The sequence below is a fragment of the Halyomorpha halys genome, unplaced genomic scaffold (assembly GCF_000696795.3).
Source record: "Halyomorpha halys isolate HHAL.00 unplaced genomic scaffold, Hhal_1.1 Scaffold676.1, whole genome shotgun sequence".
In the NCBI taxonomy this organism is placed as follows: domain Eukaryota; kingdom Metazoa; phylum Arthropoda; class Insecta; order Hemiptera; family Pentatomidae; genus Halyomorpha; species Halyomorpha halys.
The window spans coordinates 424881-440130 of NW_027111100.1; the positions used below are offsets into that span (position 1 = coordinate 424881).

At 31.4% G+C, this 15250-nt stretch overlaps 1 protein-coding gene across 1 annotated transcript in view; it reads left to right on the forward strand.

Annotated features, from left to right (window-relative positions):
- Positions 1-4587: 4587 nt before the first annotated feature.
- The window catches only part of LOC106685274 (uncharacterized), a 13262-nt gene continuing 2599 nt past the window's right edge, over positions 4588-15250 (forward strand). Inside the window, exons 1-8 of the mRNA XM_067049196.1 lie at positions 4588-4676; positions 4789-4888; positions 4977-5008; positions 5117-5189; positions 6689-6746; positions 8496-8591; positions 9529-9675; positions 14786-14886. Coding sequence (XP_066905297.1) covers positions 4663-4676; positions 4789-4888; positions 4977-5008; positions 5117-5189; positions 6689-6746; positions 8496-8591; positions 9529-9675; positions 14786-14886 — 621 coding nt within the window. The 5' untranslated portion in view covers positions 4588-4662. The remainder of the gene's footprint in view (positions 4677-4788; positions 4889-4976; positions 5009-5116; positions 5190-6688; positions 6747-8495; positions 8592-9528; positions 9676-14785; positions 14887-15250) is intronic.

A 15250-nucleotide genomic window follows, 5' to 3' on the forward strand; every position in this document is an offset into this window, starting at 1 on the left:
TTTTTAGCAATTCTTGGTAAGTTTTTTTATTATTTTGAGTATTTTTTACTTCTTCTTAAGTCCAAACTTTTCTTTACCCTTTATTTCCTTCTTTATTAATTTTTCCTTGCACACTACTAACTTACGTAATCCATAATTACTGTTACCTCATGCCTAATCATATTAATGTTTTATAACGGCATGTTTATAACTTACTAATTATATATTACTTATTTTCCTTGAATAGTGCCACATTTGACACCAAAAATTGTAGACTGTATCTTATTTAATCTAACTCTAGAATACGTTAATAGAAATGTGATTCATACCGAAATGGGTTCAACTTTAGTAGTAAAATACTTGGCTTGGGTATGTAATTATTTTTTAAGGTTTAGGGTGAAGACGAGGAAACTATTAAAATAAATAGAATAACGTTGATAGTATCTAGTCAGGAACTAGGTCTCGAAATAAATACAGATAGAACAAAATATATGGTTTGCAGTCGAAACGGGAGTTCAATAGTGATATTTGAGTTTGGTAATGTAGATAAAGGAGTAATTACCTTTGAACAAGTAGTGAGTTTTAATTGTTTAGAGTCTACGGTAATTAGAAAACGAAATTGGTAAGGACGTTAGGTGACCTAATCACTTGTTCTTATTTTGTGAACACCAATTCGGACCTTGATAGGGTGGGCCCTACCTGTCGTGCTCTTCATAAGCGAACTGCTTCCGGTAAATATAATTTAGGTTATAGCATTGCAGTGAATAAGAGAGGCGTGTAAGGTTGTGGGACCATCTTTAAAATGTTAATAAACACTGTACCGAAGGTTAGGTCAAAACGTAGGTGGGGGGATCGCGCGTATCATTTATTGACCGTGTGTATCAATAAATGGTATATGGTCCGGGTACGGTCAAATAAAACTCAAATAGTAAACGGGTGTACTATTTTTATTTGAGACGTTTCGTCACACGTTGCAGGGCTAAGTGTTTGTATCGTTTTTAGCCCTGACGAAGCCCTGCAAGGTGGGGCGAAACGTCTCAAATAAAAATAGTACACCCATTTACTATTTGAGTTTTACTTGACCGCGAACGTAGCTATTTTTGTTTGTCTAGCCGAGTTCCCACTCTAAATACTTTAATATTGCTAGTGTAAATTTAAATAATTTGTTTTTATTTTTAAGGTAAACTTTATGTAAACATTTAATAGATTTTCTACACGATAAATTACTTTTAAGAATTATAAACTCACCACTAGAAAGTTCTACAAGAGGTGGTACAACAATTGATGCAGTATTTGTAAGGCATATTAAAAACATTCAATCAAATATTTACATTTCTTATTTTAGTTATCACAAACCAACCAAAATTTACTAATAATACGCAAGATAATGTAAACTTTTATATTACTTTAAAGTTTAAATTTGTACAATTTATAGTTATTATATACTATATATAATTATATAGGAAGATAGTTCGGGTGGCGGTCAAGAAAGGTACAAAATAGTAAAAAACAATTTATTAGTAGCCAAAATTTCGTCCCATTTTGCGGGGCTTCATCGGGAACAAATAAGAACGAGATACCAACATTGAAAAATATGATAAAAAAATTATAATTTAAATAGAAAAATTGTAAAATATATGATAAAAAAAGGAGAAACACATTGATTTAAGAAAATATAAATACAGATTAATAGAATAATAATTAATAACAAGTACATTAATGAGTGATTGAATGGCTAATGTAAAAAATAGTTTATATAATGCTAAGAGTAATGAATAGTGAAGAAAATAGTTTATAGATGTAGTAACAAATATGGTAAAATTAAAAGAAAGAGTGGTGAAGCGAATGAGGTGTCAGTATGGTACAATAGCATATAAGGGGTAGGGTAAGTGACGGGATTATAAAAAAAACTTAAGCAAAATAATATTAGTAATGGCCTGGAGATTTCAAAGTGAAATCAAAATTACAGCATGCACTCTATTAAAGCAGGTATGTTTCATATACTTTACTTGTTAATCGTATTAAGAGGAAGTAGGTTGGAAGAGAGGGAGGTGGGCTCAAGGAAAAAAGCTAGCAGTAAGAGTAAACTTTTGTCTAATGTATGCTAACGTTTTGGCCTAATTTGTATGCCTCCATCAAGGCTACTTTGTAGCGACACGGTTACTATCTGGGCCCTGTTTCAAGTACAAACTAATACTATTAGTCTTGTCCATTTTACTTAATACAATTACACTGACTTGTACAATAGTAACTTGTACTGTAGTACTTTTTAACTCCTGTAATATCACTAATAGTCCTCCCTATTATGAAAAAAAAGTATCAGTATAATTAACACGTTGTTTCTACACTTGTATTTTGAACTACAAACTTCGAAATGAAAAGATAATTTTATTCTGGGACATATGTCTCCTAAGAATAAATACATGGTTTACACATTAAGATTTTTGTCTGGCAAGCACTTACAAGTTTTCAATAAGTAAAATGAAATTGCATTGGGATATTGGCTAAACTACTGTTCACAATGTTTGACTACAATGATGCGGAGGTCTGGTTATACAATAAGTGAAGGAATAGGTGTTGTTTAAATCAAAGAATGAATGAGGACTGGCGAATGGAGATGGGGAGAGAATCCCAGAAGGAGGTTGCACGTATGACGAAGTATTTGCTAAAGAAGGCGGTTCTATAGGAGGGCATATATAAATCAATTGGTTGGGATCTTGTGTTTAATGAGTAGATGGATGAACGAAGAGTGAGGATATAGGTAGGTTTTTTATTTTAAGAACTTGGAAAAGGAAAACACCAAGGAGGTATTGCCTTCAGGGAGGTTGGATAGACCCACTTCAACTTGGTTGGATAGAGCGGGTATACCAGCGGGAGACTTGAGAGCGCCTTGGGAACCCAAAGATAAATCTTACGAACCAATTCATGAGTCTCTTCAGTCTCAACTCTAGTCCTACAGATAGCAGATAGATAAATGTTTATTTTTTACAAATACTTCATTTGTACAAATTTTAAACACATGTCATATTTTTTAAATATTTATAAATGTATTATTTAAATCAATAAAGATTACAATAGAATCTTCTGATCCACTAAAAGCTAACGTCTTATACATAGCATCTTAAATGGCCTTTAACAGCCCGGAATCACTTTACGCAACTTGACAAACCAAATTATTACAATCCCTCCAGGATTAGGAGGCAAGGAGTAATAATACACATTACTATATTAGTATATTCTATTGGTATTTTAAGGGAAATTATCGTGTGTTAATATTCCACTCTGCCTTCTTTGGATCTCTTCTTCTGCCTATACATTCTGTCCTTTCACCAGGATCTACAGCGAATACCCGTTGAATTGGCTACCCGCTCGACTTAGAATTTAATATTTATACCTTATTGAGGATCCGTTAATGGAAGGACCTAAAGCGAATACCTTTAGTATTTGACACCCCCTTCACGATCATAATCGAATACCTTGCGGAGTAGTGTTTATCCTGCAGGGATTTACGGTAAATTACCGAGAAACTCCTGTCCTCAATCATGCTGTCAATTCCCCTCCTATTCAGCAAAACATACCTTACCTATCGAACATGCGTTGTCGAGGACTTCTGATGTTGATTCTCTTACCTCTTAAATTGGTGCTAGGACTAATCATATACAGATATATGTATATATATAAACGAAAACAAGTTTCAAAGAAACGAGGAATAAATAAAAGTTTAACCTTATATATGGTTTCTTCTCTGACCAACTGTGTTTTCTTTCTCCCAACGATTGTTTTCTTGATTATATCTACGGTCAACGATTCCTCTAGCATTAAAAATATTATTATTCCTTGTAAAATTTTACTCTCTTGTTTCTGGGTAGTTTGGTGTGATAGTATTAAGTGACAAAAAAATCATTTCTTTAGTTTGGATTTTACATGAATCGCTGCTTGCTTGAATATCTGACGAACATTTTTTTTTTGTATTTTATTGTTGACGTTTACCAAAGATATTAGATATTTTCAAGAAAACCCGTGATATTGGACTTTTTCACTTTGTATATCTTAGATACTTTAACTGCTCTACAGATTCAGATATATTCTCTATATTCTACTTGAAACGCTGTGTTCAGCCAACAATGATATGAAAAAAATTCCTTTACAACAAATTTATTAATTATAAAAATATGGTGGTTAAAGCGTTTAAAAAAATAATATACCATACATTTTGTTTTACTTTAATTATAAAAATAGCAGTCGATAATTGACATATCAACTACTGAAGAAAATTGCTATAATAAATGCATTTATTATTTAAATTAATCTAAGAAACTAATAATTCTAGAAAAAGGAGTCGATTTCATTGATAAGGTATTACTGTATTTTCAAAAAATAAATTTCAATTTTTATTTACGTTAATTATTCTAATTCATAAAAACATTTTTGCGGTATGACACAAAAACCGGGTATCCTCTTGCTCGGAATACTACAGTTACCCGGTAACTATAATCTAATCTAAATATTCGCTGTTATATTATATATATACATTTTATACGTAAATAGTGAACAAGAGCTTCAATTTAATTTTTTTTATAAAGTCAGATGAAATTTTCTAAACATTTATAAATTGCTACTTCTTACTGAGCTCTAAGTTAATACATAGAGGTCACATAAACTGATGATTTGATTGTTTACAACATGGCTGATTCCAAGTAAGTTTCTCAAATTTACTTTTTATTTGATTGTTAATTAATAATGGCTATGAAAATTAAGTGAAATGATTATTTCTACACGATAAAGTTTTCTTTTAATATTTGTATTTAGTGATGATTTGCTGGAGGATGGTGATTTAAGTGAAACCAATTTTGAAGAATTGGATCTTGCTGAGGAAGATGCTCTTCTAGCAGATGATGGTGATGATCTTGTATGTATATCTCTTATAGTTTATACTGAATGGTTTTGTATTAATTGGACAATTAACTGATAGACTGTTTTTTACTTTTTACTTTTAGAAGCCAATCAAATCCAGTCGCAATGAAGGAGAGTAAGTGTTACATCTTACTTTTTTAATTTGAAAAAAATATGTATTTTATTAGTTTATAGTGTATTATTGTGAAGTGACATCTATTTAGATGTGATATTTATTTTGTAGAAAGATGAGCCAAGAGGATGATGACTACCTTGAGCTTGGGGTTGACGAAGATTTGACTTTAAATGATGAAGAGGTAATTATTGATTCATATTTGTAGTAATGAGAAATTATGTTGTAACAGTTTTGACTAATGTTCACAAGATAAGTTGATTTGTATCAGTGTACTCCGTTAATGAACTATCAATTTCTTCTGTGTATGTTTTGTCCTTAGCTTTATGTGCAGTATAATCGCATACTCTAAAATTTGTTTAAATGTATTCAACGAAATTGCCCCATGATATTTTGATTCTTCAGTTGTACAGTAGAACTTCAGTAGTCCAACGTAACACTCATTGGTATACAAAACATTCATGTTTCTGTATATTGATATGTGTAAGGGGGACAGAAACTCGTGCTCGTACTTTCTCTGTCTTTAATCTTCTGTTACCCATGAAGTATTTACATCAGTTTTTGTTGTATTTAATGTCAGTATGTTGTATCCAAACCCAGTGTTGGTTTATGTATTGCATTATAAAACACTAAAAAGAATTGTGAAAAAGTTGATCAATTTGTCTATGATTTGTTTGTTAAGCAATGATTCATGTACTAGGAGTTATTGAGAAATAACTTTACAGGCAACTAAATAATCTAAAAAGTGCTATATCACAATCTATGATAGTGATAGAGGTGATTGAAATAAAGTTTACCAAATGTTGGCTGCCTGTTATAGTGTGATATCTGCTTTCTCTGTTAAAAAATTGGAAATATTTAAAATCATATTTATTATAAAAATATTTTTAACATAATCTGTACAAACCACGGTCCGACTTGCTCAGGTCCTGTATGTGTCTGATTATAGAGGCTCGTACTTTCTCCATATTGATAACTCATATTGATAATTCTTTGGATTTGTTATATTGATCAATGTTTCTTTGTCAGGAATTCTCTTTCTTTTTTAATCTTGTACTGTTATTAATACTTGTTCCAGTTTATTTATTATGTGGATGCGTGGTCCTTTTATTAATTGTGGTACTCAACCCCAGAAAATGATTTTGAGTTCTATTTTGTGTTGCATGCTGTTCTTAATGATTATCCTTGAGCTTCAGATTGCCGTCAGCTTCAGAAAATTGGGGAATTTCGAAGATTGTTCCATCTCTCAAAAGTTGGCCCAGAAAATAGTTTTTTTTTTTAAAACAAAGATATTTGTCAACACCTAATTGTATTTTATATTATTTGAACTAACCAATTAACTTTTTATCAGAAAAAATTATAGATTTAAGTAAATACTTTCTATATAATATATCATTATTTTTGTATTTACAATCATATAGCTTTGAATTGGGCGTTTTATGGTGTTGTTTATTATTGTTTAAATGCAGATATTAATGCATTTAATTATCAATTTTGTTTCCAATGTTTTTCTATTGTCCACAGCTCCATTTATTTCATTATTCAATTCATTATTATTTCAAATGGAAAATAGTTAGTTTTGATTTTTAACATTTTAAGAGCCATTTAGTGTTATTTAAATTTATTTTGAATAAATATTTATTATAACATTTTTGTTCACCAATGTATTGTTTTTGTTTTTAGGTTATTGAAAATGGAAATAATAAGAAGAAAAGGATACCTATAGCTTTTCATGATAACGGTTGGTTTTTATCTTTTTATTTCAGTTCATTGATATTGATTATTTTGGTACATTTATAAAATATTATTGTGATAACAAAATATTTAATTACTGTATTACTTAAGTTAAAACTTAACCTTCTCTGTTTCTTTTGCCACTCTACAATATTTTTTTTAATTTTACAAATTAAAGAAGCTATATGATCCAGGTGCTTTTTCCCCATTTTAGGACTACACAGGTCTACTAGAGAATTTGATATCCTTTCAGTCCTTTTCCTATATAACATTGGCCTCAAATGTTTTATAAAATTAAAATTTTCTATTCCGGATATTTGAACTCCTGCTCTTCTTTTCTTACCTAACAGTCTTTTGGCTTTTTATGTTAGTTATATCGAATAATTAATTCTTGTCCTGTAAGCCTTACAGTGTAGATGTTGTGCGAATAATATCATGATATTTCTCCATTCTATTGTAAGATCTCCCACACCTGAACCACTATAAGAAGCCCCAACCATTATCAATCCTCCTTGCTCTACAGTTAGGTGCCAGTGATTATCCAAGCGATGCAGCTATACTGACTGGCATACTTGGTATATGTTTTTTAAAACTGGCTCTAAATATTAAAGCCTTTTTCCTAAAATTAAGAGGAGAAAAAAAACTTGTATAAGCAGCACAGATTACCATGCATTGATTCAATGGTTACTAGACCTTAATCAGGTCACAATTAACAGATGGTGATACTGAATATTTTATTTATTTTTTATGTTACACACTAGTACTCTTATGAAAAAGTAAGATGGATGCCTTACTGTGCTAACACTGTCATGTTTTATATGCTCGGGTTTGAAAACCCATATAGTTAAGGGTGTTCATATAGAATCTTTGACCTCAGTAGTGGTGAGGGCACTACTATTTTAAATCCTTCATAGGATGTCCCATTCTTTTTACCATTTAGACTAGCTTCAGCTCTACTTTGAGATCTCTCCCTCTAGTAATAGTACAGTTAGGGGTTCTGTCAAAGGCTCCCTCTAAATTCATGAAGATACTTAAAATTTCTTTCTGATCTAAGAATTTTAAATGATATATTATAGTTTTACAGAATTTATTTGCTTGATTTACAAACAGAGTACCACGAATGGGTTTCTTTGAAAGGATATATTTTGAAAAATGTCTATTAATATCTTCATGAGGAATGATGTCGGTCGAGAGCATTTGTAATTTCATAAGTTTTTCAGGCTTTTTATTACTGCTCACTTTGGCTATTTTCTTACTGATGGGAATTTAATCTATTGCTGATGTTCTTCTTTTTTTTTCCTCAAAATTAGTTTCACTGTGAGAAATTAGGCACATTTTTTGCTCTTGGCCAATTAGCTTAAGCACCATGCTTAGATGGCTACCTAAGCAATTGTGATTGCTTATTGTAGTTTACCCCATATCTCAGTCATTTGTCAGTCTTATCAGACTCTTTGGAAGAACTGCTTGAGGTGACAGAGAACATTAATAAAATAACAGGGAATTCCTAAGTTTTGTTATTCTACGAGGAGTGAGTTAGATCATTAGCTCTTATCTCCCTCGCTCTCTTACTGTTATATTATCCATTAGTCCTCTTTTGCTGGTAGTTTGTTTATCTCCTGTTTAAGATAAAGTCAAAACCAATATTGAGAATTAGAAAGCAGATGTTAATATTATTACTATTTGTAGTAATATATATAAACATTAATAATAATTTAATTTAAACAATTAGCTAAAGTTCTTGATTATTTAATTGCAGATGATAGCGATGATAACTCTGGTGGGGAAAGAACCAGATTTAAATCTGAACGTCAAATTATTGCCCGTAGCTCCTCCGCCATTCCAGAAACCCTTGGTAAGTGTTTAAGTTAATTGTTATAAAATTTTATATTATTTATGTTAGCAATCGGCTAGGATGAATTTTAAGAAGTCTTAAGTAAATTTACAAATACGAAGGTTCTGGAACTGGATTTAGGTTCAACTTCAAAATTTTAGTGCAGATATTGCTATTAATGTCCTTTATGAAGCTTAATGGCAAGAAAATAGATGTATCAGATTGTGTCAAAAAATCTCTCCGAAGTCTTGTCCTCTTCTTGACCAAAGTTGTGCTTAAGTAAGAGAATATTGTGTATATAGTGTGACATTAAAGGACCAATTCTTTTTGAGCTGTTGAGATCGACTCAAAAGCTAAATTTGGAGTCAGATTTTGAACTGTCTGCAATTTGATAATTTAAAAATAGCACTCCAAGAATAAAAGCCGAAGATGTTCAATAGATAGGACATTATGCCAGTTCATGATAATGTCTCAGGACACATATTGCTTTGGGGGACTCATCAGAAACTCCCCAGACCTAGCAACCTTCAATTATCACTTGTTTCTTTCCTTATGAAATTTTTTGCTGGACAACAAATTCAAAAACGAAGAAGATATCAGACTAGGAATAAAGGATTTTATAAAAATGGGAGGTACAAATGACCATCGTGCTGCCAAGAAGTCTTAGTGAATAATGGCAATTATATTATTCGATAAAGTTAATTTATTCTAAGAACTTTCCATTAGACCTAATATATTAGATCATATCATTTTACTTAGGCTTAGTGAAGTTGTTTTTATTTTCTACCAGAGCAGATTTGAATAAACTTTCAAGCTTCATTTTCTTTTTTGATATCTAATAGATTTTATTAGTAGTCCTAATATATAGCAGAGAGCTGAGATGGTTACTTTCCATTGTATTTTCTGTTGTCTTAATTTTCTAATTTTATCTCAATTATTTAGTTATAAATTTTCCCAGATGCTGTCGCTGTACGTAATCCTATTAAAGTCAGTAGAGGAGGTAATCGAGGTGGAAAAGGCAGAGGAGGGAGTGGGAAAAAATATGGGCGATTCCAGTCGACTAATATTCATGTGAATCCCCATTTCAGGCCCCGAATCCCAGTAGGTAAGTCAGACAGTCTTTTTATTTTTATCTATCCTACATATTTATTTTGTTTATTGTATTGTGTCATAAATCTGTGCTTTTTGTTGATAGATTAAGGTATTTTTATTAATCAATGCTAAAGGCTTTAAGCTGGTAAAATTCATTATTGTATGAATGTACCTTATTTATTTCTATGATTACACACACCACACTAAACCTCCTTATGTCCCTTATTTTATGTAACAAATTTAAATACTAAGTAACTTATACATAAAATAAAATAAAATAAACTTATAATTAACAAAATGAACAAAAAAATTAAATAAAATACTTGGAAGTAACTAAAAATTATTAACTTTAAAGAAACTGAACTTTTGGACTTTAACACCATATATTACCGAAAAAGTTTGAATATTAGGGGGTAGTTTCACTTCATTACGTTTTGATTGACTGCCAGAAGCTATATAATATTTTGATTGAACAGGGATTATCAAGTAATTTAGTAAATCTAGTATGGATATGGATGACTGGAACATTTAACAAAGTAAAAATTGATAATCATTCATAGAAGTTCGGTTGGATTTAATACAAAACAATTCTCTATCACCTATCTTATTTAACTTAGTACTAGAATACTGTAAGGTTATTACAAACTTAAGATGCAATTTGTCTGGGGTTTTTACTGATTTCGAAATGGAAGGATAATATGCCTCATAATGCAAAGAATCTATAAATCTGAAGGCCTCTTACTCTGATAGGTTGATCATTTAGGAAGATAGAGCAAAAATGTAAATGTTTTGGAATCATCATACCAAACAAACCATAATGTAATGTAATATATATATTTTTTGTCTATTTATCACTCCATATTATATAAAGAAGTCAAGTACCTATTTAATGATATATTATTGATATTATTTTGATTAGAGGAAAAATATAAACTGTTCTGGATTCATCATACCAAACAAATCATAATATAATATTTTTGTTGTCTATACTTCACTCTATATTATGTAAAGAAGTCAAGTACCTATTTAATGATATATTATTAATATTAATTTGATTATTATATGGTTTTAACAGATATTAATGGAAAATTAAACATATCCTACGTTCTAGATTTATAAAATTCAAAGTATTATTATTATTATTACACTGAGAATTGGGAATCCCTTCCTCACTTCGACCCAGTTGGATCTTTTGTGAGTTTTCCCTCTTTCCAGTAGATATCACATATGAATTATATGCTTCTTATGAAGCTCATTAATTCTTTTGGGTTTGTTCTAGTAATGTTTTCAGATTCCATTCTGTCCTGTCCCAAATACTGCAGTCTTTGGAAGGCAAGGGCTTCACATTCATTCAGAATTTGCTGGGCCTTTTCTTTGTCTTCCATACTTAGAATCCTCCACCAGCCTCATTTTCTTAAGATGATATTTTAAGGGACACTGGCCTGTGATGAGTCCTGTTATCGTCCTCAGTTCATTTGTAGTAAGGTTAAGAAAGAATTTTGCCTTTTCCTTTGATATTTCATAAAGAGCTTGGACAGCTTCATGCCTGGTTTCAATGTCCAGTATGTTTCCTTCTCTTTATGTTCTCAGGAATCAACCACTTTCCTGATTCCACTTCCAGATATGTTGTAATATGGCTCAGGGCCAATTAGTATCATTTATGATTCCTTCCTTGCTAGGGTATCTGCCATCTTGTTTCCTTCTATCCCCTCATGTCCTGGAGTCCAAATCAAGGTCAGTTTATTGCCTCAGGCTAATTCCTTCAGTCTTTCCAGGCAATTCCAGACTAGCCCTGACTTAATAGTATAGGACATTATTTTTTTGTATCCAGATGTCTAGTGGAGTTAGGTTCAGAATTGCCTCCATAGCTGCTGTGAAGCATGTTCTGATTGCTCCTGTTACACCTAGACACACCATTCTTTGTACCTTTTCCAATTTTATTTGTGAGGTTTTTTCCTCTGTTTTTGGCCACCAAATTGCCAATACATAGGTTATCATGAGTCTTATAAACCTTATGTATAACCATTCTGCCATTTTGGGTTTAATTCCCCATTTTTTCCAAATAAACTTTTACACCTCCTTAGGAAAGCTGTTGCTTTTCCTATGACTGTTTATATGGGAATTCCACTTGAGTTTCTGATCTCAGTTTACTCCTAAGTATTTCACCTCTTTAGTGGTATTGATCTGTACTCCTCCCAGTTTGCAATATTTTATTCTATATTAAGAATCCTCTACCGCATAAAGGGTACAATGGTAGTTTTGCTTGGATTTATGCTCAATCATTGTTCTTGACACCAATAGCAAGTAACCTTCAAGGCTATTTGTATGCACTCTATCAAAGTTGCTTTGCTTCATGCTTGCCTCTTATTATTATAGCCAGGTCATCTGCATAACCTAGTTTCAAATCCTTCATTTGTTAGTTTATATAGGAGAGAGTCTACCACCATGGTCCACAAGAGGGGAGAAAGAACTCCCCCTGTGGATATCTTTGTTGGTTCACTAGTTCCTTTCCTTTTGGTTGCCTTACCTATTGTTTCATGTGAGGTATTATCAAATGCACCCTCTATATCAGGTATGGACAACCTTTGACACGCTGTGGGCCAAAATTTAATGTGCAAATACGTTGGCGGGTCGCATTTAAAAGTAGTGTTCATAATTTCTAACGATTTGCTTAGCCATCTGACTTCACAATAATATGTTATGTCGTCATATTCGGCTGATATTTCATCCAAAAATGCCTTGAACTGATGATGGTTAAGCCCTTGGGATCAAATAAAATTAATGATTTTTACTTCCTCATTCATAACATTCTGGAGTCGAATGGGCTTAGAACACAAGTTCTGTTGGTGGATAATGCAATGAAGGACTATCAAATCATCTTTTTGCACATTTAATTCAGTTGCTTTTCTTTCAAAATTCTGATGAAACCTTTACATAAGCCGACCATAGAAGGTGCACCATCTGTGCATACATCAACTAATTTTTACCATGGCAAGCCAAAACTTGTGAATACCTTTTGAACTTCAATAAAAATGTCTTCTCCTATAGTGGTTCCTTTTAGTGGCTGTAAAGCAAGCAATTCCTCAGTGAAAGTGAACTCTTTATCAACAGCTCGAATAAATATAGCCAGTTGAGCTGTTTCGGACAAATCAGTGCTGTCGTCTAATGCTATGGAAAATGATTCAAAACCAGCCATACGGTTAGTCAATGTTGTTTTTATATCATTAGCCATCATTTTTATACGTCGGACAACAGTTCATCTCGACAAACTAATTTTTTCAAATTCATTTTTCTTTTCAGTACACAAAACACTATAAACTTCTAACATACACTCCTTGATAAATTCTCCTTCGGTAAATGGTTTTAATAACTTTGCCAATTTTGAACTAACTATAAAACTAGCTTTCACAACGTTATCATGTTGTGTTCTTTTTTTATGAAACATTTGCTGCTATTTTTCCAAATATGCGGTAAGCTTATAATAATAAATTATAAGCTTTTCTTATTTGTCCTATCAGTGAGTGTAGCATAGGATGCATAGTTGAGTAATGTCTCTATACTGACTTCTTTGTTCACTGAAATGGATTCATTACACAGCAAACAAATAGGCTTACCATTGTGCGAGATAAAAAAGAATTCTTCAATCCATTTTTCTTAAAACTGGTAACCCTCTGCATCTTCTCTTCGTTTCTTTCAACCAGACATCATTTTCGTTTACTTTTCAGTCGATAAACTTAATAACAAAATATAATTAGTAAGCACTCAAAGTCACAAAGCAAATTGACGACATTAGCAGTTTGCTAGGATATCACTTGTTGAAGTTATCACCTCAATAGCTCAAATAGAACTGAACTAAAGTTTGGGCCATCCACCCGCTTATATAGGCGAAATGGAGGAATCATCTAGAATTGTCTAGTGTAGTCTTGTGTGTTTTTAACAAGACAATGTAGTGCTGAAATTGGCAAACTGATATGGATGCAGTGGGGAATTACGAACTATTAAAGCCCTTATGTATACATCCATTACCGTTTCCATTTTCTTTAATATTACTGAAGAGAGACTTATTGGTCTATACGATCCATATTCTATTCTATTAGGGCTTTTCTATACTCCTCCCATCTCCCTTGCTCTTTTCCTCTATTGAAGAGTTTTCTCGCTCTTCTAAGATTTTCTAGTGTTTTGTTCCACCATGGTACATCCCTTTTAGTCTCTCTTTTCTTTGTGGGGCAGCTTTCCTCATAGGAGCTATGGATTGCATTATGCACTTGCTGGCCTTTCTAGAGATTCAATTGTTTCTATTGGGTACGTTTCAATCCCTAGGTCTGAGGTTAATAATTCTTCATATAGTTTCCAGTTTGTGAGTCTAGGTGCTCTTATATTTTGTATTTTTCTCCTATTAATCTCCACATTAAAACTGATTTGTTGATGATCAGACAATGAAATTTCCTGGGAGATCTTTGGTCTTTCAGCTACTCCCCTAGAACTGACAGAAGGAAACTTCTATCCAGTCCCTTGACCCTCAAACTATATTATTTTTCTATCTAGTAATATATATTTTTTGTCTTTATATCACTCCATATTACATAAAGAAGTCAAGTACCTATTTAATGAAATATTATCGATATTATTTTGATTAGAGGAAAAATATAAACTGTTCTGGATTCATCATACCAAACAAATCATAATATAATATTTTTTTTGTCTATACTTCACACTATATTATTTAAAGAAGTCAAGTACCTATTAAATGATATATTATCAATATTATTTTGATTATTATATAGCTTTAACAAATATTAATGGAAAATAAAACATATCTTATGTTCTATATTTATAAAATTCAAGGTAGGTATATTTCTTAACAATAAAGTGATTTGTATTTAACATATGCGATAACATATGATTTTTATTTAACATCAGTTGTTTTTTTTAATTACAAACATTTTATACTTTTTATTTTACATTTAAATATTTCTGAATGTGAATGTTATGTTTTACTTTTTAAAGTGATATTATGTGTTTGTAAACAAATGAAATATATATGTAATACTGAACTTATGTAGTTTAGCTTGCAACTTTTGACAATTTCTTTTAGAGTTTATTTATATTTTTCTCTCATTTAGGTGGGCCTCAGATGTGGAACAGTGGATATCATGGTCCACCACAGCCACCTTCTTTTCAGCCATCTCATCCTAATTATGGTTATCAGCCTTCACACGTTCAGGTTATTAACCTTTAATTATAGACTGTTTTGTGTTTTATAACAAATTTTATTAAAAATGTGATTGAAATTTGCCTTGATTCTTTTTAATGAAACTAAAAAACTCAGTTTAGTGTTGTGAGGTTAATTGGTAAGACCTTTTGTGACAATAATTCATAATCGAACAAAGTCAGAAGAGATTGGTTTATTTTACTCAAATATGTTAGTTGGTGAATATGGTGTGCTTCTTGTGAAGGTTGAAAGTATTTAAGTAATATACCTCTTAAATTTTTTTTTTTTCATTGATTGTTATTTAAGTTGATTTTTTTTATTTTGCATTCATGTATACCCAAGAAATTTACCATTTACTTATTCTAAAAAAAAAATT